Source organism: Pleurodeles waltl, chromosome 10 (genome assembly GCF_031143425.1).
Source record: "Pleurodeles waltl isolate 20211129_DDA chromosome 10, aPleWal1.hap1.20221129, whole genome shotgun sequence".
Lineage (NCBI taxonomy): Eukaryota > Metazoa > Chordata > Amphibia > Caudata > Salamandridae > Pleurodeles > Pleurodeles waltl.
In genome coordinates, this window is record NC_090449.1 from 714,501,504 (window position 1) to 714,527,232 (window position 25,729).

General features: G+C 43.9%; 1 protein-coding gene across 2 annotated transcripts in view; it reads left to right on the top strand.

Moving 5' to 3' along the window:
• CUL2 (cullin 2) overlaps positions 1-25,729 on the top strand; it is a 454,610-nt gene that overhangs the window by 343,149 nt on the left and 85,732 nt on the right. For both annotated transcript variants that reach the window (XM_069211221.1, XM_069211220.1), the window contains exons 15-16: positions 12,527-12,679; positions 13,157-13,234. In XM_069211221.1, the coding sequence (XP_069067322.1) occupies positions 12,527-12,679; positions 13,157-13,234 (231 nt within the window). The remainder of the gene's footprint in view (positions 1-12,526; positions 12,680-13,156; positions 13,235-25,729) is intronic.

Consider the following 25,729-nt stretch of genomic DNA (forward strand, 5'->3'; position numbering starts at 1 on the left):
GTGTGAGCGGGAAGGCCTCAGCCCCTTTAAACCTTGCCTTTCTGATGTCCTGGGATATGCATTATTTGCACAGCATGGTATAGCTGTTGCTACAGTTAAGTCTATGTGGCTGGCAGCCCTGTCTGCGTTTTGTTTGACTTCAGATGACACTTCCTTGTTTAGGGCACTACTGACGGTGCATTTTCTAAAATGTTTACTTTACTTGTTTTCCTCCCACTCTGTTTATCGTTCCTAAGTGGGATTTGAATCTTGTATTGACTCTCTTCCTAGTTGGGCTTTTTACCCTGAAGACAGTTTTGATGGTTGCAATAACGTCGTAACATGTGGTTGGAAAAAAATCAAAGTCCTCTGAATGTGCCCACTATCACAGATTTGTATCTGGACAAGTTGGTCTTTCGTACCTTACCATCTGCTATGGTTTTTGTACCATGTAAAATACATCCTGGAAACTAGGTTTTCGACATCATCTGGTGAAAGTGCATGCTTGATGATCACTCACAAACCAGTGACTGGAAGCCTGGTAGAATGTAGTCCAACTAGCGACAGGAAATCTGCTGGAACGTAGCCCACAAACCCCGTAATTATTACATGAGGATGATGCATTCTATGTAACAGTCAGGCCAGTGAGAATTCTCAGGTTTATTTATTGTTAGTAGGTTCCTGAATCTCTTTTCACCCTGCATAAATGCTCTCAGAAATGCACAATTGAAATCATCATCGTATCCTAGTGTAAATAATGTGTACGGTTCTAAATAAAAAAATGAACCAACCAGTGGCAATGAAAATGATTAACAAAACATAATATTAAAAAGAATTGCAAAACCTAAACATATTCGGAATTCCCTCGACTGAAAGATTGAGTAAATCTGTATTCTTTAATCCCTCTCTTCTTACCGCTAGCCAAGATATTTTAGCACCAAAAGGATCGAGCGACCTTTTTAAGGCTGACACTCACCTGCATACCTTAGTTGAACAATAGAACTGCTACTGTGAAGAAGGTTGTCAATCTCGGAGCAAACTGATAAGGACAAGGTTGTCTTACAGTCAGATATTTCCTCTCTGACTTTTACTTGCGTGTGCTCAGCTTAAATAAACTTTACTCATTATTTTGAAAAGCGCACTGCTCACATTGAATTATGTTGAATGCAAAACTTTACATATTTATCTTGTTGCACCTTCACTTAAGACATTATAATCATGTGATTGCACGTATCAATTATTGTTGAACTGTCAAACTATAATGAAGCGATGTTATACGATCTACATGTGCAAATAATACTAAAAGCAGCATGCGTATATAAATGATAACTGTGCAGTGAAATAAATGAATATATGAATTACAATGGGGTGTGCATTAGCAAAAAATGCAAATATTACTTTACATTTTCTTAGCCAAATTGTTTTTTGTATTGCATAAGCCCCTTGTATTATCTTTCCATCTTTCTTTATATTTCCACATCCAACCAAGAAGGACGAACGTTTGCGTGGGCTGCACCCCAGACCACTGGTGTCCTACTACTTCGCCTGTACTCATCAGGACAGAGTGGATGATCAGTTCATTCTGTGCTTTGCCAAAGCTAAGAAAAAGGGGATGCAAATTTTGCGTAGTTTATTTTTGTGTAATCACACAAAATGTCAGAAATTTTTTCAAATGACGTGAAATGGAAAACCAGCATTTTGCTCTATATTTAGTGTGACATGGATGAGAAGACACATTTCAGGCTAAACAAATGTAGGAGAAAAAACGCAAGCCTTGCAAACAGCGATAACTTGCTTTCTGGTCATTGCCTGCTTCTGCGATTGAATCTTTGTGTGAGTTGCCTTTGTTTATGTGACCCAGCATATAATGGTACTATTTCTGGAATTTCACATAACAAGCATACTGTGAAATACTGGAAATTCACAAGATTACAGAGGTGTAATAAAATTTTGCTAGGCCTGCTAAGAAGTCAAGACTGACCATTTGCACCATTTTGCATTTGATCATCCTCTGTATCTTGATCCGCAAGTCATCTGCTAAGAGCGATCCTCAGGAGGGCATTTGTGTCCATTCCACTAGAGCTTGGCAGCCTTCACAGCACTCTCCTTGGGTATTCAGTTGCTCACATCAAAGGCGATCTATGTGATCAGGTTTTTGTATACTTTTCCCAAGCACTACTGCCTCATGTCTCAGGCAAACAGTGATGGAAACTTTTCCAGAATAGTGTTGCATGACTTACTTGGTTAAACAGTACTGCTTCATCCCACTTCCTAGGGAGGTATCTTTTTTGGGAATCATTCATAAGGTGAGGAACCTCCGGTAAGATTTATCCATCAGAAAAAAAAAAATGTTCTTGGCTATAGTAACAATATTTCTGGTAAACAAATGATCTTCCCGCAGCTTTTCTCAGTGCTCGCTCTCCGCACCTGAGGATTTAGTGCTGTGGTTTATAAGATTGCAAAGTATACAAACATGGTATGTGCTGTTTTTGGACTGTTGTTGCTCTCTCTGTATGCTTCGCTGGGGCCGAGCCATTTTTCATAAACTGATACCAGCCCTTTGGCTGGCCCCTTAGACATCAGTATTGTCATGTCCTGAGGTAGAGTTTCAGCTGACGCTGGAGTAATATTGCTGATAAAAAGATTTTCCAGACAGGTCTCATGCCTGGGTTACTTTAAACAGACATTCCTTTAGAGCAATTTATTTAGGAATCATTTATTCAGCAGATTTTTGTTTAGTACATCCTAATGTTTGAATGGTGACTTTTTTTTTTTTTAATTTGTTTTTATTGTTATCAACTACTTGCTGTTTTTACAAGTGTAATTCTTCTTACAGTAACGTATTGTCGTGATTATACATTTCTGCTAATTATACCATTTCCGGGCTTTGCGGTCCATGCAGTACGTTACGCATTTGGTTAACCTTTACCATGCATTTACTTAACTTATCAACAGTTATTTCTTCGCCCAATTGAAACTTTATAATGGCATTCACATTTTCATTATCCTACGTTACTGTTGTATTCTGTGACCTGTTAACAGACTTAACTCAACTTCAAACTGTATATGAACTTTTAGGCCTATGTGGGAGGAACTGTTTAATTGCTGAATTACTAAAAAGGGAGATAGCTTGCCCGGGTATTGCTTGTCGTGTTTTATTGCCCTGCGTTCCGTCATTACCCTCCCTTATCCTTTTTATTATACCATCCCGCTCTCCCCCTCACACTCATACCGCATCCGGATCAAACTGATTCTTAGTAGTCATTCAGTCTTAGTTACAGTGAACTTCCTCTATGTTGGGATCTTCTGACCGTGTCCATTAGCTCATCCCACTCCCTCAGGCTCCATCGGACTCTTTGTTAAGTCTTCCCAGTTAGACACTAGGTTTTCCCACTCCGCCGCGATTGGGGTCTGAAGGACCCCCCTCGCCTCCTCAGCCCTAAGGACCTGAAGCTCTGCCCTGGACCACCTTGTGACATCGTTCCTCCATTCTGTTAGTGATGGGTGGGTTGGGGACTTCCATCCCTTCGTGATCAGTCTTTTAAATAGAGCCAGAGACAGGTCAAGGAAACGATTCCCAACCTTGCCCCACCTGATCCCGGTTCGAAGACCCAGTAGGCACAAATCAGGGGTTGGCCGGAGCTCCAAGCCGAATAACTTCGTGAGGGTAGCCATCATCTCGAACCAACCCACCTGGATTCTCGGGCATACCCACATCATGTGGTCAAAGTCAGCTTCCCCGTCCTCACATCTGGGGCATACCTTGGGAGCCCCCCCATATATGCGGTGCAACCGATGTGGGGTGAGGTAAGTTCTGTGTAAGTAATTGTATTGAATATATCTGAGCCTCGTGTTGCGTGAAATTGTTCTAGGATAAGCTAGAGCCCTGGCCCATTCCGACTCGGACAGGTCTCGCCCGGCTGTCTTCTCCCATTTTTCTCTTAGGGAGTGCAGGGGGTCCACAGCTGACTCTATTTGGGCACGGTATATTTTTGTGATCATGTGAGGTTCCTCTCCTGCCGTCAACAAGAGGTGCAGCACCCCATGGATTGTGGGTTCTGCATTAATTGTACTCCAGTGCTCTTTTAGGGTGTGCATCAGCTTCCTGAAGAATAGGAATTGACCTTGCGGTACCCCTCCTACTACTAAGTCATCGAAGCTCTTCAGCAACCCCTCCTTGAATAGTTCTCCCACTGCCCCCAGCCCCGCTCCCACCCATGGCCCCAATCCTAGCCCCCCTCGCTCACGCCCCCGTAGTTCTAGGGCGACTACCTCCAGTGGTAAAGCAGGAGAGTATGGCGGCCCGACCCCGGTCCTTTTCACGCAACGCTTCCAGCATTTCAACGCCACGTTACACATTATGCTGTCACCTATGAGGGCGACCTTCCTACCCGCCATATTTGCCGCTATACGAGCTGTGTATGTTGTTCCTTGCGCTGTTGCCAAGTCTAGCTGTCCCCTGCCCGCCATCCAGCCGGCCACCCATTGGAGCTGAGATGCCAAATAATACGCCTCGAAGTCAGGGGCACCCAGTCCCCCCAGACGCGCCGGTCTACAGACGGTTGTTAGCGCCGTTCTCCTGCGACCCACATCCCATATCAACTCTCTAAGCAGTGCATTTAACTCTCGGAACCATGTAGGAGGGACCTGCACTGGCAGGTTCGCAAAGTAATAGAGTAGGCGTGGCAGCATGACCATTTTGGAGAGCGCCACTCTGGCCATTATTGATAGTTTCAATGACCTCCAGAACTCCACCGAGGTGCGCAGGGATCTAAGTGTCCTGCCGAGATTGCCGTCCCTAAGATCGCTCAGTTCGTGAAATATTTGTATGCCCAAATATTTAAAAGTCCGCGGGGCCCAGTTTACGTCCGCAGGGCACGAGTCCGGACGAGCGCAGCCTGCCAGAACAGGGAATACAAATGTTTTTCTCCTGTTAAGTCTGAGTCCAGATAGACTCCCGAATTCCTCCAGAATCCCCAGCGCCCACCCGACACCTCCCGCCCCGTCCCTCAGGTAAAGGAGTATATCGTCGGCATATAGAGAAACGATATGCTCAGCCGGACCCCAGATAATTCCCTTGCCCACTCCTTCTCGCCGCAACTGTGCCGCCAGGGGCTCAATTGCCAGGGCAAACAACATCGGTGATAGGGGGCAGCCCTGCCTAGTTCCGCGGTATATTGGGTATGCACTGGAGATCGACTTTCCGGTCTTAACTCTAGCCAGGGGGGAAGCGTACAGTAGGTCCACCCACTTCACCCATTCCTCCCCTAGTCCCTGCGGGCTCGACTGTAATCCTCCTTCTCCTGCGCAGTTCTCCCCTGTCCCAACTCCCCTTCGTGTATGTCTTTCTCCAGAGCATTTAGCTCCCTTTCAAGTGTACGTCTAACCCCCGACGACCGCCCCAAGCAAAAGCCCCTTGTCACCACCATGTTTGAATGGTGACTTAACGGTAATCAGAATAGAGAATCTTTGGATCACTCATTTCTGAGAAGAAGTACTCATCCAAATACATGAAAGATTCTGATGTCTCATAAAGGGCTGTTGCATTGAGAAATCATCAGCCTCATGTAGCATTTTTTCCTGATGGGAAAAGAATTATAATGCCAAAATGTGGAGTTTAGGGATGGTTGTCTTTAAAGATATTTCTTACCAGAGAGTTTTCATTTCACTCTTCTTTGCTTTCGCAGGATAATCGGTTATGTAGCTAGGTAGATAAGAGGAGTTATATTGAAGAAACTGTTACCATTTCAATTAGTGCAGTGGTTGCGTTGTGTCCCTGGTCTGCATGGAGCCCCCTCTAGTTAATTGTTTGGAAAGACTTTTGAGTGACACATTTGCAAACAGATATTAAACTGTTTACCGGGCCTTGAAAATCCGAAGCAACATTGAATGCCAAAATGCCTTTGTTATAACGGCATTTAGATAATGTGTACTTTTGTGTTAATGGAAAAGAAACATTTAGTTCTCACATTATTATTTTCCTTCTCTGTTTTAATCACATCGGTTGGACACTTCTAAATAATTTTCAAGACATGCATACAACATCCCTCGACATCACCAAGAATGTTGTCTTTGCTGCAAATGAAGTGAAGCACAGCAAGAAATCTGTGATGACAACTCCGACTTACATGCACAGAATCAACTAAACAAAATTCACTTGAGTGTTTAAATTGTGCTTTAGTCTGGTTTTAATTAACAAGTAGGGGAATTTGGAGTTCTTCCCATGCCAGTTGTGCAGAGTTAAGGGCAAGGGTGGGCGGAACTCGTGGAGTTTTTTTTCCACTGAGTTACATAAAACACCACAAGATTATGCAAAGTTTTGCGTGCGGTGGAATTCGGCCATGTTGCGCTGCTCGCGCTGATTTTAGCACCAGAAGCTTGGTCTGCGCTGTAAAATGAACATGAACGGCACCATGCGGCGCACCAGAGGGTGCTGCTTCTTTCTGCTGCTTGAGTAGATTTTGTACTCAAGTGGCAGCTTTCTCTTCCTGAACAATGGCAACCTGCGGCGACTGCCCATGTTGAGAAATCTTGCCAGGAGGCGTTTTCGCGCTCGAAAATTGCGTTCCTAGACGCAAATTCTCACTTGCGCTCGCCAACTTAACGTTGGCAAGCAGCGCACAAGAAAAAAACTCTGCTACACAGCGGTTGGCGAAGTTTTACTGGAACTCCGCGCTCCAAGCAGAACGCGGAGTGGGCAAAACTCCGCAGTCACCACCAGTGGAGCAGAATTTTTCGCCCACCCCTAGCGAAGAGAAACAAACATTGTGGAAAGGCATACTTTCCGCTGTGCTTTATCCTTTCCAAGCCAGTGATATACTACAGTATGCTTCTGAGCTGCGAACTGTGAGCCACCTCATTCATGGTTTACAGATTAATTTTACAATCTCCTGCCTCCAAGCAAATTAAGTGTAGAATTTGAGGTGCACCCTGACTAACGTCTGTTGACTTTCCCGGTCTTGATGACGATGCATGGATTGATTATAATACTGGGTGAAACTTTTACTTATTTAGTTTGGGCTGTAGCTTGGTGGATCTTTTCACGTGAATTATTTTTTCCTCAGATTCCTCACCTTATGAATAGGTTCCAGGCACGAGACTGGAAGGAAGTCAGTGCCTACAAAGGCACCAAATCCAATTACTTTGGCACCTTTACTGGCACCATACTTAGATCCAGTGGTGGCAGACGTGCAAGCCTCAAGTGAAAAGGACAATACCTGACACATCTTTAGGCAAGGACATCGCATACTCCCCTAGTCTCCTGCAGAGGTAGTCTGTTGTTTCACTTTGTGAGTAGCAAGACCAGCCGAGGCTTTGCAATTGTCATTGATCACCACTAAAGAAAATATCAAAAGCTTTGATTCGCATCTTGCAACCTCTCCTCTGCAGCCTCAGAACTTCTGCAGCTGTTAAATGAAGCGCTTTTGAAGCAGGTGTTGGCTGCATGGGTGAAACCCATTTTGAGTCCATCAGCCCACAGCCAAATTGCCAGATGGGGCAGACCTGCACCTTTTCATCCATAGTTTATGTCTTCCCATCCCTCTATGGAATGTCCGAACCCTGAAGCCCTTCCTTTGGCCCTCCCAGGGTAAGTCTAAAATGCTTGCTTGACTCTATAGTCTTTTGTGGCAACCAAACTCTTCTGCTAATGCCTATGTGCCCTTTTGGCGGGTACACCCATACTGTATAGAAACTGGTGAACATGACGATCATCACTCTTACCATCCACAAGGAAAAAACTGTTTTCAGATATAATTGGTGAAGCAATAGACACCGCAAAACAAACTTGAAGTGTGGCTTAGATTCTGCAGACATCGTGGATTGATCCAGGGCCACAGCACTTTCTCTGCGCTGCCACTCTTGGATGTGCGCCACAGGCTAATTATAAGATGTCCAAGCAACTATAATGGACTTGCCGTTTTGCTGCAAATACTTCTTTGAAGAGAAAGCAGGTTCTACCCTGGAGTGATTAAAAAAATTATCTCTTAATGGCACGCTCTGGGCAAAATAAATTGCGGGATGCTCCAGGGCTCAGCAGTCACATCAGTGGTAGCCCTCGCAGCTAATCCCAACATTCCAAAAGATGTATCTCATCTTTCCAGGCAGGGCAAGAGACTCAACAACAACAGCATCTCCAGTTCCCACATTTTCCTCTAGCTCTGCTGACCCAGAACCTCTTTGACATTCTCTTTTATATCACCAGCTTCAGGTGGTGGGAGTGAGGAATAGTATTCAATTTCTCCACCAGTTGGGAGACCATCATAACGGATCTCTGGGCAAATCAGCTTAAGTGCAAGGGTCCTGTCTACCCTTCCAGACACCCCTCCTTACATCAGGATGTGCTCTCCATCACAGGCCTTGATCTTGAAGGCAGAGTCTCACTCCCTTCTGAACAGGAGGGCCATATAAATGGTGTCCTTGGAGGAAGGGGATACAGGATTTAACACCTATACTTATTGAACTCCAAGTTGGACGAAGGCCCATCCTAGACCTTTGCTTCTGAACCCACTCATTCAGCTGGGCAAGTTCAAAATGCTGTCCCTGAGACAGATTCTGTTGGCCTCAATGCGGGAAACTGGCGGAATGATTGAAACTTTCCATATTGTACAGCACTTCCATTGAAATTCTGGTCTAGGTGGATGTTGCAGTAGTAATTTGGAGGAGCCACTTTGGAGTTCCTTCCTAGAAACCACTTCTTTCTTTTTAAATCATATCTACTTTCTGAGATGGTAAGAAAACATTTCTTACTCATGGGAGAATGTAATCACCCTTGCTTCATGAAAATATTAGCAAAAATGCACACATCAGTAGATTTTCTTCTGTTCTGTTCCATATTGCCTTTTTTATTTTTATTTTTTATCAACTTTCACAATGATGATTTCTGAAGGCTTTTTATCCTGCGTTGCAGAGGGGAGATTAGCAGAGAAGATAGCTTTGGGTGGGGTGAGCTGAAAGGTTGAGATGGCTTAGTGTAACGTGTGTTATGTACAATGTAGAGATAGTCAAGAGTCTTTTGCCATGTATGACTTTTTAAAATTTGGAAAGAGGGTAAGGGGCAAAAAATAGGATATGGAACTTACAAAAACACACAGAACCTGAGACTAGAAGATTCTTCAATCCACAGTGTGCTGCCTTTATGGGGAAGAACTCTCTTGGCTGTCATTTAACCTTTCAGTGGGCACTCTGAGGTGGAAAGCTACATGGCTTTGTACCCTTCTGGTTTAGACATGGTTGGGCTATGTGTGCTGCTCCTTTGCTATCCACGGTATGAACCACAAAAGGAGACATACTACTCCAACTTAACGTATTGCTAACCCGAACCCACAGAATCAAGTAACAGCTCTTTGCATCACAGGGTAAACAATATTCATTAATATCAGCAAAATTCACACTCTTAAATAGATTTCCTTCTACTTATGTCCAGTCCCTTGGCTGAAATCCTAACCATGTTTAATTATATTGTGACATTTTCCTGGTGTTAAGATTTTGGATCTTAACCATAATAATTGTCTTATTAGTAGACATTTTTAAGACAACCTTTATAGGTTTTTGTTCTAATGTTGGTGACTCATCTTACTATAGACAATCTTAACCTAAATTAACATTTTTCAGTGAAAGTGTGTTATTTGGATGTACGCGCTTGTGTGTATTTACAATGAGAATTAACTCTAGCAGGGGGCTCCAAAATTATTTGACCCATTCAAACACCTATTGGGAGGTGACTATCTGGGTAAAGAAAATGTTTTGAATGAAGACAAAAGCCACTTCACTGTATATGTGTTTGTTGTTTTAGTTTAGGTCAGTGTAAGAAATTGGGTTACTGGTTCAGGGGGGTGAAACCCTGCTCGAGCAGCAACCACGATCCTTGTCCAGGTGAAGTCACAAGCAAATCCCAAATTAACCTGTCGCTCGACACAGAGCAGTCAGGCTTAACCTAGAGGCAATGTGTAAAGTATTTACACAGCATTTCAAACAGTAATAACGTGAAAACACCACACAAGAAGAATCCCACACCAAATTAGAAACGTAGAGAAAATTATAATGTCAACAAAAAACAACAAAAAACAACAAACATCCAATCAGTAGAACCAGAGACATGCAAGTTTAAAGATTTCAGTGAAAATAGTGCTAAGAAGCACAAAGGGCCAACTGTGGATATCTGTTCGCGCTGGACCAGTAAAATGTCATAAGTTCAGGCTAACCGTGCTTGAGGGCAAACCGGCTGCAGGGCCTCTGTTAGGCCTGCTGAAGAAGAGTACCTTAAATCCTGGTTGTGGTGCGTTGCACGGTCCCACGTCAAGGATGCGTTGCCCAGCCAGTACTATGCGAGGTCCGGGTCGGAGATGCCAGACCAAATGTATTTCTCTAGTTTTTTTATGACTCTCTTACTTACTTCGAACTTAGTTATCTCTATGTACATGGGTCGGGTCAGGTTAGGCTGAGTGGGTTTTCATGGCTGGGCGCAATCAAAAGCTGTAGAGTTGAGGCTAAAGGCAGTGTGAGTTTCTCACAGTGCCTGTCATTGTTTCCCAAAGTTATTCAAACTGCATGCTAATCCAATCATTCTGGTCTCTGTAGCGCTCAGAGAGCAGTGGTCACATATGTACCAATTGTGGAAAAATGTTGAAATATTGACAGCGCCAGAGGCAGCATAAATGCTGTGTATGCTGTGTTTACAAGGGAGGGAATGTAGAGCAAGGAGTGAGAGAGAGGGGTAAGGAAGTGCATGCAGAAATAATGAAAAGACAGTGTTAAATGTGAAGGGGGATGACTTGCTGTATGCAGTTAGAGATTTTCATAAACATGTAAAAGAAAAATGATTCAACACACACACCAAACAGTCAATAAAAAAAGCAATAGTTGCCTGCTGCATCTCTCGTGGAGGGAAGACTCCGAAGGCACGTACCAGAAGGATTGGGTTTAGTAAAAAGTTAAATTCAGGATCCTATTTTTCAGAATTGGAGCATTTTCTATTCTAATTTTTCACAACATCATCGTTCTTGCTCATTTAGTGTGATATGCTAACTAGAGTTGCAAATCTAATAGGTCAGGCTTGTTTTACGTATGTTAGTTACTGTGCGGTATGTCTGGATGTAATAACAGAAAATGAGAGAAGCAACCAAATTGCCAGTTTGCACGCCGCGTGAATCGCGGGATCTTAGTTCATAAGAGGACACGCTAATTGGGAAGGATTCCTACTTAACACCTCTTTTACTAGTTACACCTCTTTGTCCACACCTCTGTTAGACAGCCCCTCCCCCTTTAAATCCAATTTAGAACACTGTTGTTTCAAGTAGGATAACACACTGCATATGGCTCCCAAATAATGAGCATTCTTGATTATGACTGGTGTGCATGGAGTTTTCAAGTCAGGTTGTCATGTACCTGTCTTACTTCTCTCCTGGGTCAGTAATTGTAGATCACAGTGATCCTGAACAGGCAATCGGATTACCGAGTTTATATTCAAACTTTAAAGTTCTCCATTTTCTGAATATTTCCATAAATGACTTGATCCAGCAGATCACGGTGGCCTCTGCTAGCAAGATTTGTTTGATGGTGATCTGTGCAGCGTAACTTTCTGAAGCTTTTACTGAACCTTTCATTTGAAAGTGATATTGGAATTTCAAGTTGTTGGTCTCGGCTAGAACTTAATCCTTGACCAATCTGCATGAAACGTTAAAGAAATCTAATTGAAGTGATTTATCTGTGCATGTTTTTCAAGCTGGAACGTTTTGCCACGATTCCTTAAATGGCCCAAAGCTATTAAAAAAAACAAAATGTTTTTCTTCTGCCACGTCTAACATAACTATTGTTATCCCCTGAGTATTTTATTCACACAGATTCACAAATGCCAATAGTGTCGACAGATCTTTATATATGGTATTAGAAGTTAGGAACAGATATATTTGATTAGGAGCAGAACACAAAGTGGAGTACTCTAGGAGGTCGATCTAGCCTCTACTAGGGTATTACATTCGATTCGATTCGACATTTGCACTGTCTGACTATTATTTGGCGGAATTCTTTAACTATTTTAGCATATTTGTGTGCGTGTTTGTTATACATACATGATTCTGAGTGTACAAGATTAACTATTCCAAATATTGACCAACTAGTTGCTTGATAGTTTTGTTTTATTCGTCTAAATAACCCATTTTTTCTTTTGCATGGTTGACAAAGTGGTGACATGTTGACACTGTAACACTTTCTACAAGAGCAACCCAATTATTTGGATAGGCTGTCCTTAAAAGAATATTCTACACTAGAAAAAATAGGAGATTAATATTTTAAATAATAAAAATGTTTAGCTGTTTTACTTAATACGCATATAAAGTATTGCATTCGATTGTTTCTATTTTAGGGCACCAGTGCACGCTGGAGAGCTAAACACATTATTCTTTGAGACACTATTTAATTTTCAAGGAATAATTGAATAAGTGGGCCTTTAATTGTATTTTGAAAGAGGCCACACCGAATTGTGCTTTGTTATATTTTTACTGTATTGAATATGTAAATTCTTAAAACCTCGTCTTATATTTATTCACAGCAAGCATGTGGCTACGAGTTCACAAGCAAGCTTCATCGAATGTATACCGACATGAGTGTTAGCACTGACCTCAATAATAAATTTAACACCTTTATGAAAAAACAGGACACGACGATAGATCTTGGAATTAGTTTCCAAATATATGTCTTACAGGTAAAAAGATAAATATTTTTCATTGCTGATAGATTCATTTTTTTCCTGCACTATTGTAACAGTAGAAGAAACAGGGTTTGACACAAAAGGACGTGTTAGAAACGTGGGTTTTCAAAATGTACATGTGTTGAAACCCTGTTCATTTGTCATATCTGCCTTTCATTATCTGCAGTAGAGTTGCTTTAACAGAGATGTATTTGCTAGTCATGTCGTTGTTTGATATGTAGCCATAACAACAACTCTTAACAACACCTGTCAGAAACACTTCACACAGCCTCACTCATACAGAACCTCTTGTTACTAATGTTTAAAACCATCACATTGCTAGTAGAAACTGTTCTATAGGTTTAGAAATGTGAGAATGTGTTTTAATAGGGGTCATGAATTATCTTCCCTCTGAGGGGTATTTTTTGATCAGATATCTCTTGCTGTTTATTATTTCACTTGCCTGCAATGTAAACATTTTCTTTTCTTTAGGCGGGGGCATGGCCATTAACTCAAGCCCCTTCATCTACGTTTGCAATCCCTCAGGAACTGGAAAAGAGTGTACAGATGGTAGGTTGGCGGTAGGCTTCTAATACATCTACTAATAAACGGTTAACGTTTAAAACCTGAAAAGTGCTATACATAAAGTTTTTATTGTTAAATTAACTTCTCCACCTACTGCATAATGTTGCAAAAAGGTGTGCCCACTATGTGTTCAAACCGTACAAGTAAGACTGTGAATTTAGGAGTCATGAAAGTTTTTGGTTTGTTCCGCTGACCATATATAATGTTGGTAGAAGAGAAATATGTGATTTTAATATGAAGTAATTCACTGGCAATGCATATTTGTGTGTGTTTGTTATACATACATGATTCTGAGTGTATTAAACCCTTCGCTGCCAGGCCTTTTCCCCCTCCTGTGCCGAGCCTTTTTTTGGATATTTGGAGCAGTTCGCGCTTAGGCCCTCATAACTTTTTGTTCACATAAGCTACCCACGCCAAATTTGCGTCCTTTTTTTCCAACATCCTAGGGATTCTAGAGGTACCCAGACTTTGTGGGTTCCCCAGAAGGAGGCCAAGAAATTAGCCAAAAAACAGTGAAAATTTAGTTTTTTTCAAAAAAATTGGAAAAATGGGCTGCAGAAGAAGGCTTGTGGTTTTTTCCCTGAAAAGGGCATCAACAAAGGGTTTGCGGTGATAAAATCACCAGCTTCCCAGCTTTCAGGAACAGGCAGACTTGAATCAGAAAACCCAATTTTTCAACACAATTTTGGCATTTTACTGGGACATACCCCATTTTTACGATTTTTTGTGCTTTCAGCCTCCTTCCAGTCAGTGACAGAAATGGGCATGAAACCAACGCTGGATCCCAGAAACCGCAACATTTTTGAAAAGTAGACAAAAATCTGAATTCAGCAAGGGGTAATTTGTGTAGATCCTACAAGGGTTTCCTACGGAAAATAACAACTGAAAAAGAAAAATATTGAAATGGAGGTGAAAAAAACATCAATTTTACTCTACGTCTTACTCTGTAACTTTTTCCAGCAATGTCAGATTTTCGAAAGCAATATACCGTTACGTCTGCTGGACTCTTCTGGTTGCGGGCATATATAGGGCTTATAGGTTCATAAAGAACTCTAGGTACCCAGAGCCAATAAATGACCTGCACCCTGCAGTGGGTTTTCAATCTATGCCGGGTATACAGCAATTCATTTGCTGAAATATAAAGAGTAAAAAATAGCTATCAAGAAAACCTTTGTATTTCCAAAATGGGCACAAGATAAGGTGTTGAGAAGCAGTGGTTATTTGCACATCTCTGAATTCCGGGGTGCCCATATTAGCATGTGAATTACAGGGCATTTCTCAAATAGATGTCTTTTTTACACACTGTCTTCCATTTGGAAGGAAAAAATGTAGAGAAAGACAAGGGGCAATAACACTTGTTTTGCTATTCTATGTTCCCCCAAGTCTCCCGATAAAAATGATACCTCACTTGTGTGGGTAGGCCTAGGGCCCACAACGGGATATGCCCCAAAACACAACGTGGACACATCACAGAAAACAGAGCTGTTTTTAGCAAAGTGCCTACCTGTAGATTTTGACCTCTAGCTCAGCCGCCACCTAGGGAAACCTACCAAACCTGTGCATTTCTGAAAACTAGAGACCTAGGGGAATCCAAGGTGGGGTGACTTGTGTGGCTCGGACCAGGTTCTGTTACCCAGAATCCTATGCAAATCTCAAAATTTGGCTAAAAATACACATGTTCCTCACATTTCTGTGGCAGAAAGTTCTGGAATCTGAGAGGAGCCACAAATTTCCTTCCACTCAGCGTTCCCCCACGTCTCCCGATAAAAATGATACCTCACTTGTGTGGGTAGGCCTAGCGCCCGCGACAGGAAACGCCCCAAAGCGCAACGTGGACACATCCAAATTTGTGAAGGAAAACAGAGGTGTTTTTTGCAAAGTGCCTACCTGTAGATTTTGGCCTGTAGCTCAGCCGCCACCTAGGGAAACCTACCAAACCTGTGCATTTCTGAAAACTAGAGACCTAGGGGAATCCAAGATGGGGTAACTTGTGTGGCTCGGACCAGGTTCTGTTACCCAGAATCCTATGCAAATCTCAAAATTTGTCTAAAAAAAACACATGTTCCTCACATTTCTGTGGCAGAAAGTTCTGGAATCTGAGAGGAGCCACAAATTTCCTTCCACTCAGCGTTCCCCCACGTCTCCCGATAAAAATGATACCTCACTTGTGTGGGTAGGCCTAGCGCCCGCGACAGGAAACGCCCCAAAGCGCAACGTGGACACATCCAAATTTGTGAAGGAAAACAGAGGTGTTTTTTGCAAAGTGCCTACCTGCAGATTTTGGCTTGTAGCTCAGCCGCCACCTAGGGAAACCTACCAAACCTGTGCATTTCTGAAAACTAGAGACCTAGGGGAATCCAAGATGGGGTGACTTGTGTGGCTCGGACCAGGTTCTGTTACCCAGAATCCTTTGCAAACCTCAAAATTTGGCTAAAAAAACACATGTTCCTCACATTTCTGTGGCAGAAAGTTCTGGAATCTGAGAGGAGCCTCGAATTTCCTTCCACCCAGCGTTGCCCCACATCTCCCGACAAAAAAATGATACCTCACTTGTGTGCGTAGGCCTAGCGCCCGTGACAGGAAATGCCCCAAAGCGCAACGTGGACACATCCAAATTTGTGAAGGAAAACAGAGGTGTTTTTTGCAAAGTGCCTACCTGTAGATTTTGGCTTGTAGCTCAGCCGCCACCAAGGGAAACCTACCAAACCTGTGCATTTCTGAAAACTAGAGACCAAGGGGAATCCAAGATGGGGTGACTTGTGTGGCTCGGACCAGGTTCTGTTACCCAGAATCCTTTGCAAACCTCAAAATTTGGCTAAATAAACACATGTTCCTAACATTTCTGTGGCAGAAAGTTCTGGAATCTGAGAGGAGCCACGAATTTCCTTCCACCCAGCGTTCCCCCACGTCTCCCGATAAAAATGATACCTCACTTGTGTGGGTAGGCCTAGCGCCCGCGACAGCAGAAACCCCAAAACGCAACGTGGACACATCACATTTTTTCATTGAAAACAGTGCCTACCTGTAGATTTTGGCCTCTAGCTCAGCCGGCACCTAGGGAAACCTACCAAACCTGTGCATTTTGTAAACCTAGAGACCTAGGGGAATCCAAGATGGGGTGACTTGCGGGGCTCTGACCAGGTTCTGTAACCCAGAATCCTTTGCAAACCTCAAATTCTGTCTAAAAGAACACATTTTCCACACATTTCGGTGACAGAAAGTTCTGGAATCTGAGTGGAGCCACAAATTTCCTTCCACCCAGCGTTCCCCCAAGTCTCCCGATAAAAATGATACCTCACTTGTGTGGGTGGGCCAGGTGCCTGCAACAGAATAAGGCCCAAAACTTGTAGAGATAGAGGGGATAGCACAGCAAGTTTATAAGGACATATTCTTTTATACATCTTTAGACTGACTCTGCTTTGGGGACCCACATAAGTGAGGTGTCATTTTATTTGGGAGACTAAGGGGAACACTGGGGAGTAGGAATTTAGTGCTGGAGTGGTGATCTTACGAAGAAAAGTAAGGAAAATATGCTTTTTTAAGCACATTTTGAGGTTTACAGAGGAGTCTGGGTAAGAAAATGTTGGGGGATCCACGCAAGCCGCACCTCCCTGGACTCCTTGGGGTATCTAGTTTTAAAAAATGTCTGGGTTTGGTAGGTTTCCCTAGATGAAGGCCGCACACAGGACCAAAAACATAGGTGCCCTCCCCCCCCCCCAAACACAGGTAGTTTTGTAATATATCGTTTTGATGTGCCCACATACGTCCGTGATGTGCCAAACACTAAAATTTTGAAAAGAAACACACTTAGGTTATGTGAAAAAGACCCCTCACCCACCCACCAACCAAGTTGGTGGCATGCTTCATCATTGGGGTCCCACCTGAGGCACCTAGCGTGTCACAGGTGTGCTGCGACGCCTGATTACAGCGGAGCAGGTTTTGTCATTTTTACCACACATACTGGTTGGATTTGGCACGAGGGTGAGTGATGGTTCAGTGGATCAAATTTTACTAACAGAAGAGCTTTCACAAAAATGAAATGCACGGTTAGTAACTGAAAGGCAAAAAACTGAACCAATGACTCACAGCTCGTGAGCTGTAAAGCCGCGACAAGGCACCAACCGCTTTACAGTCCATTCACACAACTTTCATACATGACACACACAAGGCCATTCACACCGCCAGCCACGGGCCCAGCACATTACAACACTCACATCGACAGACAGCGCCACTCAAGGGCCCATCACTTACATACGCCCACATGCCTGATACAACAATCACACCAGCTGATGGGAGTGTGTGGACTGGTGTTTGGCTGGCAGTGTGTTGCAGTAGCCAACAGCAAGTCAATATGTACACTCTCAGCCAAGCCCCACTCCACACAAAATGGCATCATTTTTTTTTTTTTAACTGAGGCACCCCTAACTAAGTAGAAAGAATTAAAAAACTACAAACACAAAAGCTCTAACTAAGAACATGACAGAAATGCTAACCATGAAACTAAACACATGAAAATACAAAACAGACATGAGTTTACACTCATGGTTGTTCCCAGAAATTCTTCTGGGTGTGGTAATTCTTAAAACAAGCACCGACACACAGCCCAGGCTTTGAAGGACAATCTGGGCAGTACATTCGAGTCGCCCTCCGGATACCTCTTCGAAAACACACTCTACATTTCTTAGCTGGAAAGTCTTTTTTGGGTGTGGGAGGAATGTGCTCAGCAAAGTGGCGATCTTTCAATCTAGCCACATCCTCCACCACTGCTTCTCTAGGAACTCTGGCCTGTTCCACCACAATAAGGCTCTCTATCACTGACTCCTGAAATTTCACAAATGTCATCTTTGACTCTGGAGACCTATCCCTAAACACAATAAAAGCATTGAAGGTTGCTAAGTGGAAGAGGTGAAGTGCTAACTTCTTATACCAAACGTAAGACTTACGAATAGCAGTATAAGGTTCCAACCTCTGGTCAACTCTATCTACACCTCCCATGTGCTTATTATAATCTAAAATGCACACAGGTTTGCGCACTTCAGCAACCTGGCCCCAAACAGTCACAGGGGAAGTACTCTCATCATGGATGGTACTTAGCATGTAGACATCCCTCTTGTCTGAAAATTTCAAAGCTAGCAGCTCCTCGTTCTGCAAGGCACAGCACTGTCCCCTCTCAAGTTTTTTACAGACAAGCTCCCTTGGATAGCCTTTCCGGTTAGAACGGATTGTGCCACAAGCAACTGTGTCCACTCTAAACAATTCCTTGAACAATTGCACACCAGTGTAGAAGTTATGTACATACAAATGGTGACCTTTGTTGAACAGTCGTCTACCAAGATCCCACACAATTTTCTCAGTAACTCCAAAAGTGGGAGGACAACCAGGGGGGTCAATATTGGAATCCCTACCAGTGTACACACGGAAACTATACACATATCCTGTCCTACTTTCAGACAGCATATACAATTTAATTCCATATCGTGCCCTTTTGCTAGGAATGTACTGCCTAAAAACCAAACGACCCTTGAAGAGGACCAAAGACTCGTCCACACTTAACTCTTTGCCTGGAACATAGACCTCCGAAAACCGATCTACAAAATGATCAAGTACAGGCCTAATCTTAAAAAGACTGTCAGAATCTGGGTGATCTCGTGGCAAGGCTAATGCATTGTCAACAAAATGCAGCATCCTAAGAAGAAGCAAATACCGATTACGACTCATGGTCGCTGGAAATATAGCTGTTGCCATCAAGGGACTAGTAGACCAATACGAAGCCAGTGACGGCTTCCTTATCAACCCCATCAAAAAAGTCAAACCCAAAAACTTTTTTAACTCCTCCAAATTTGTGGGAATCCACTGGGCAGCTCTAGAGTGTGGCCTAAGTCCAGCAGCGTTGTCCCTCAAATGCTGCTCCGCATACAAATTAGTCTGCTCAACAATCTCTTCCAAAAACATATCATCCATGAATAACTCAAAGAAATTGATAGGCATAAAGTTCTCTGTATTGGCGTTACACCCCGGGAGACCAGTAAAGGCAGGCAACTCTGGCTGCTCCATGTTTGGGGCAACCCAGACATCAGGTCTTATAACGGGAAACCTTTCAGCCCCAGGTTGCTGCACTATTGGTACATCAATGTCCTCCTCTAAAACAGGCCCTTCATCTGCACTGAGTGTGGCTTCATCATCAGAAGATTCCCCTCCAACAGAAACATCACTGCCAGAATCTGACTTCCTCCTCTGCCTCAGATGCAGAGTCCGTCTCATAGTCATGATCAGACTGTGACTCAAAAAGCATACCAACCACCTGCTGAGCGGTCATCCTGCGGCTAGCCATAATCTCTCCTGCTAAAATTAACTGGACAAATTCACCACCAACAACCAGACCTGTGTAAGACAAGTAACAAAGTGTAGCTTTGTTAGTAAGAGTTATAAACTCACAAACTATACCGCTCACTTGCCTGAAAAAGCTTGATTCACCAGCAACTACACAGCAATCACCAATGATATCCCACTAAAAATAAAGAAAGAAAGGCAAATTAGAAATAAGACAAAACAAATATCATTGTGCACAAACCTAAGGACAATTTCACATACAATCCTGCATTTAGTACACCCCCTACAAACATGTCATTCATGCATTGCAACAATACTCCTTTGGAGTAAATTGTTTTTACTTACCTAAAACATGCAACTGTGCAAACTGCAGGTCAACCACCGCCAAAACCGCAAGGAGCCACAGCAAATAAAGCAAAAGCTTTGAACTAGAACAAAAAGGAGGAAAACATTTTTTATCACAAATGCAAAGACTTCTTCAGTTGACAAACACCCCACCATCAAACATTTAGAAATTGGTGCCTAAGTGGATTCTGCCATAGGGGCAGATGGGCCTACTAAAAGAATAGGCCTGTCTGCCCCAAGGAAGCCAGAAAATACCTTTAGTAGTGTGTCCCCATGGAGAGCGACCCTTGCCAAAGGGACAGCCCTCAAACAAACAAAAAAACACACACAACACTATCCCTGGTGCCTAAGTGGCTTCTGCCCCCCCTTGGGGGCAGGTGGGCCTAAGAAAATAGGCCCATCTGCCCCCAGGGGGTGTAGAAATGGCCAACAAGTCAATGCCCCCCTTGGGGGGGGCGCCCCGTGACCAAGGGGACGCCCCCCCACAAAAATAAACAAATTAAAAAAAATCCCTGGCGTTCTAGTGGTTTCTGCCCCCCTTGGGGGCAGACCAGCCTAAAAATAATAGGCTGATCTGTCTCCAAGGGGTGCAGAAATGGCCTGGGTACATGTGCCCCCAAAGTGGGGGGCGACCCTTGCCCAAGGCCCCCCCATCCACTAACACACACACACACACACACTATCCCTGGTGTCTTAAGTGGCTTCTGCCCCCCTTGGGGGCAGGTGGGCCTAACAAAATAGGCCCATCTGCCCCCAGGGGGTGTAGAAATGGCCAACAGGTCAATGACCCCCTTGGGGGGGCGCCCCGTGCCCAAGGGGACGCCCCCCACAAAAATAAACACATTTAAAAAAATCCCTGGCATTCTAGTGGTTTCTGCCCCCCTTAGGGCAGATCAGCCTAAAAATAATAGGCTGATCTGTCTCCAAGGGGTGCAGAAATGGCCTGGGTACATGTGCCCCCAAAGTGGGGGGCGACCCTTGCCCAAGGCCCCCCCCCCATCCACTAACACACACACACACACACTATCCCTGGTGTCTAAGTGGCTTCTGCCCCCCTTGGGGGCAGATGGGCCTTACAAAATAGGCCCATCTGCCCCCAGGGGGTGTAGAAATGGCCAACAGGTCAATGCCCCCCTTGGGGGGGTGCCCCGTGCCCAAGGGGACGCCCCCCAACAAAAATAAACAAATTAAAAAAAATCCCTGGCGTTCTAGTGGTTTCTGCCCACCTTGGGGGCAGATCAGCCTAAAAATAATAGGCTGATCTGCCCTCAAGGGGGGCAGAAATGGCCCTAAAAGATATGCCCCCCAAAGGGGAGCGACCCTTGCCCAAGGGGGCGCCCCCCCCCATCCACTACACACACAATCCCTGGTGCCTAAGTGGCTTCTGCCCCCCTTGGGGGCAGGTGGACCTAAAAAAAATAGGCCGATTTGCCCCCAAGGGGGGCAGAAAAGGCCAACAGTTCTCTGCCCCCTTGGGTGGGCGCCCCTTGCCCAAGGGGGCACCCCCAACACATAAATGCTCATAATATAAATCCCTGGTGATCTAGTGTTTTCTGCCCCCCTTGGGGGCAGATCTGGCTAAAAAGTAGCCAGATCTGCCCCCAAGGGGGGCAGAAATGGCCGTAGTAATTGCCCCCTAAAGGGGAGCGACCCTTGCCCAAGGGGCCGCTCCCCGGAAGACAAAAACACAAAAGAACAACAAAACAAAAAAATCCCTGGTGTCTAGTGGGCATTCCTGCTGCCCGATCGCAATGCGATCGGGCAGCAGGAATGCTCAAAGAGGCACCGGGGAAAAGGAAAAGCCTTTCCTTTTCCCCGGTGCCTCTTTAGCCCCAACCCCCCACCCACCGGGAAGAGGAACTCACCTCTTTACTCGTCGCCGCACAGGAAGCAAATGGCTTCCTGTGCGACGAGGATCCCATAATGAAGTCAGCGCGCGATCGCGCGCTGACGTCATTATGGGGTGGTGGGGGGGTCGGGGGTGGAAGGGGAAGGGCTTCCCCTTCCATCCCTGACTTTGGGGGATGGGGGGGAAGCACACAGAGGGAGCGAGAGCGCTCCCTCTGGGTTGTGTGCCGAGGACGTAGTGGTTACATCCTCGGCACAGCAGCACTGTGCCGCGGGACGTAACCACTACGTCCGCGGCATAGAAGGGGTTAAGATTAATTACTCCAAATATTGACCAACCAGACTCTTGACAGTTTTGCTTAATTCATCTAAATAACCCCCTTTTCATTTGCATAATTAGCAAGGTGGATGACATGTTGTCACTATAACACTTTTTACCAGAGCAACCGATGTATTTGTAAAGGCTGTCTTTAAAAGAATATTCTACACTAGAAAAATGTAGGAGATGAATACCTCCTGATCTCTTAGACACTATGGCCCTCATTTTGACCCTGGCGGTCTCTTGACCGCCAGGGTTAATATGGCGGTATCACCGCCAACAGGCCTCTGCCAACCCGCCATAACTGTTGGGCCGGAGATGTTCATCTTCGACCAAGCGGTCCACAGAAGACCGGCTGCGGCATTATGAGCCGGCCTACCGCCATGGTTTCCGCAGCGGTAGCACCTCCACAAAAACCATGGTGATAGGGCTACCGGCGACAGGGAATTCCTTCCCTGTCACCGGTAGACAGCTCCCTCCCTCTCCACCCCCGCCCCCAGCAATCACCTGACCCCTCCACCCACCCTGCAGTCACAGCACTCCCCTCCCCCGCACACAAACACCCACCTGTAGCACGCATACACCCTTTCGCCTCCACTTCCAGAAACGCATTCACACACTCATATCCATATACGCATTCACTCACACGCATTCAGGCACGCATCCACACTAACATGCTCACATGCATACACACTGACATGCAGACATGCACTCACTGCAACATTCATTCATGCATTCACACACACACGCAGACACCACATACTCGTACACACCTCCTCCCAACCCCCTCCCCTGTCGGGCGCCCGACTTACATTGTCTGGCGAGTAGGTCGTCCGGCAGCAGAACGGGAAGGGGTGCTGCTCCCGCTGGCACTGCCCTACCCGCAGGACACCTCCAGGCCGTATTAATGGTCATAGTACGGCTGGCAGCGTCCTTCCGCTGGGGCAGTGCAGATGATAGCACCTCCCAGGCGTCTCCAACCGCCAGCATGGATACTGCTGGATTTCTGCCCACAGTACCCATATTATGGGGGGCTGACGACAGACAGCACTGGCGGTCTCTTGGCACCCGTGGCTTCGGCAGTCTTAAGGAAAGACCTCCAAAGTCCTAATGAGGGGCTATATTTTTCAGTAAGGTGCAAGCCAGGCCAGCTCGCAGAAAACATAGAAAGTGTTAAAAAAAAAAAAAAAATGTAGCTCTACAATGAGCTAAAAGTCACTTTTTTCTTTTTAGTTGTATAAATTACGTTATGCCAAGAACTGATTTTTAAAAGTATTGCTCTAGTTGTAGTAGAATATTAAAACAATGTTATTTAGATGAAGAGTATCACAGTACTTTTTTCTTAATCCATGCCTTCCTCTTTTCTAGATGAGGAAAACTGAGTAACCTCAGAGTTGGCTAATTCAGTATTCCGCCCAGAAAAGGACTGAAACTGTTTTTTATGATTGGCTTTACAGGAATCCAGAAATGTGACAACTATTCCCATGCTTGCTTTCACAATATTAATTTACCTTCATCATTACCCCCTGGGCTGAAAACAGTTCTACTATGCCAGCTGACATCTTACCTCTATGATACTTGTACACCCTCACTCTTTCACAAACATGAGTTTAGCTCTTTGGGACTTTACTGGATTTTCCACTCACCTATTACCTCACAACACAGGAATGGCCACTGCTGGTTTTTCTAGACCCTTGAGTTATTTGCCACAAATCTCCTCCAGAGCAGCATTACATCCTATGAACTCCCCAGGTTAATTCCTTAGCTGAGTCCACATGGTCCCCAGCTCATGGGAGGTTACTGATCTAATAGGAGTTAACTGCACTTTGGAAAAGGAAAAAAGATCCCTAAGGCCCACCTATTTCAACAAAACAGAAGCTAAGTCTTTCTTGAGTTACTTTTCCTGCCTTCTCATTAGTTCATGTGCTGGAGCAACCTACAAGCTAAATGCACACTTGCACGCCCTTTGTGTGCAAAAATGATGTCCATACTAAAAAGCAAAGAGAACCAAAACAAGGGACAAGGGATTCTGCCTTTGCGAATTCTACTGTCACATTAAAAAAAAATCCTTATATATTTATTTATTTTTGGTATGTCTTAGTTTCATAAAAGCCAACACTTAAACATTTTAAGACTTTAAGGTACTAATATAAAAATGTGCACAGCCTTTATCAGGCACCTGCTTAGTTAGGTCAATATAAAATCCACAGTCATATGTAACTAGCAGTTTTTATAAACATACATATGTGAAATTTTATTTGTGGTTTTGTCCATTTAGGACAAGCAAATTGTACTTCAGTCAAGTCCCGCAAAGAAGTGGAACATAAAGCGGAATGCCAATTCAGTTCAGAATGTATTTCTCTTTTGCTTCTATGTTCCAGACCCTCCCTTTTCGAAATGTTGGTGAAAATAAATCTCATTGGACAGTAAATAGAAATCCAACTGTTATAGGGATTTATGAAGGGGCACGTAGCAACAGGGATACGGATGTCAAGCCACAACTTCAGAGTTATGTACCTCTGTGGTTACTTAGCTTGTGGCTCTGCATGAATTTTGAATGTATTTGGATATTCAAATGCATTTTGAAAATGTTGCTGTTTCAGGTTCTGCGCATACCTGCTATAGATCCTTTGTCATATGTAGCCTAGTTTTATTGCCATTGTATCTTACTGCATTAATTCGTGATTTATTTAGGTTCTCTTTTTTTCTAAATTTGAACTCGTTAATTCTGATTATGCTGTATATTCCCAAAATATTTTTCATTTTTTTGTTCAAACACTTATGGGCTCATTTGAGGACAAGGGCAAATCATGCTCTCATCCAAATTTGAATTATGACTAGCACCCAAGTTGTGCAACATGTATTTTTGCCTGCACTGTTTTTAAGGCATGAAAAAAGTGATAATGGTAAATCATGCATATTCAGATTTTTCACACCTCAGAATTGGGGAAAAAACAATCATCATGCCATTCTGTGATCCGAAACTAGGAATGGTACTGTAATTGTGCTTGTCCCTTATACCACGTCCAGTAGTATGAAATTGTGGGTGCAGATTTGCCACACCAAATGTGCTTAGGGCTCGGATTGAGTCCCTCATTTAGTATTTCAGTTGTTGTAAAAATTAAACATTTTGCTTAGAAAGTCCACCTTTTGCTAATCATTGTTATTTTCTGCTGCCCATATTTCAATGAAAAATGTTGGTAGGTGGCCACAATTATCAAACAAAACTATGGGTGAAAGGCAGTTGCATATGCATGCCTTCATTGAGTAAAGTCTTTAACAGAACCTAGACGGCTAACAGGTGGAAACGATTTGGATATGTTCTGGGTATATCTTAGCAGACTAAAAGAACTTATGAAGGTACAAGTAGAATCCATGAGCATATTATGCATGTCTCCTTGAGATGGAGAAAAAATGTTGTTTTAGATTTAACACTTGACTTAATTGCCGCTTGGCCCAACCCCATTGGTGGAACTGTTACTATAAAAATCCTAAAAAAAAATCTAATTGATAGATATGTTCAGTTAGTGAACATGCAGATAATTACCATTTATCTCGATCTAATGAGATTTAATTCTGAATGTTTGAAAATCTATTTCAAAGATTTGATATTAAAATAAGGTTGAATTGCTATAAGT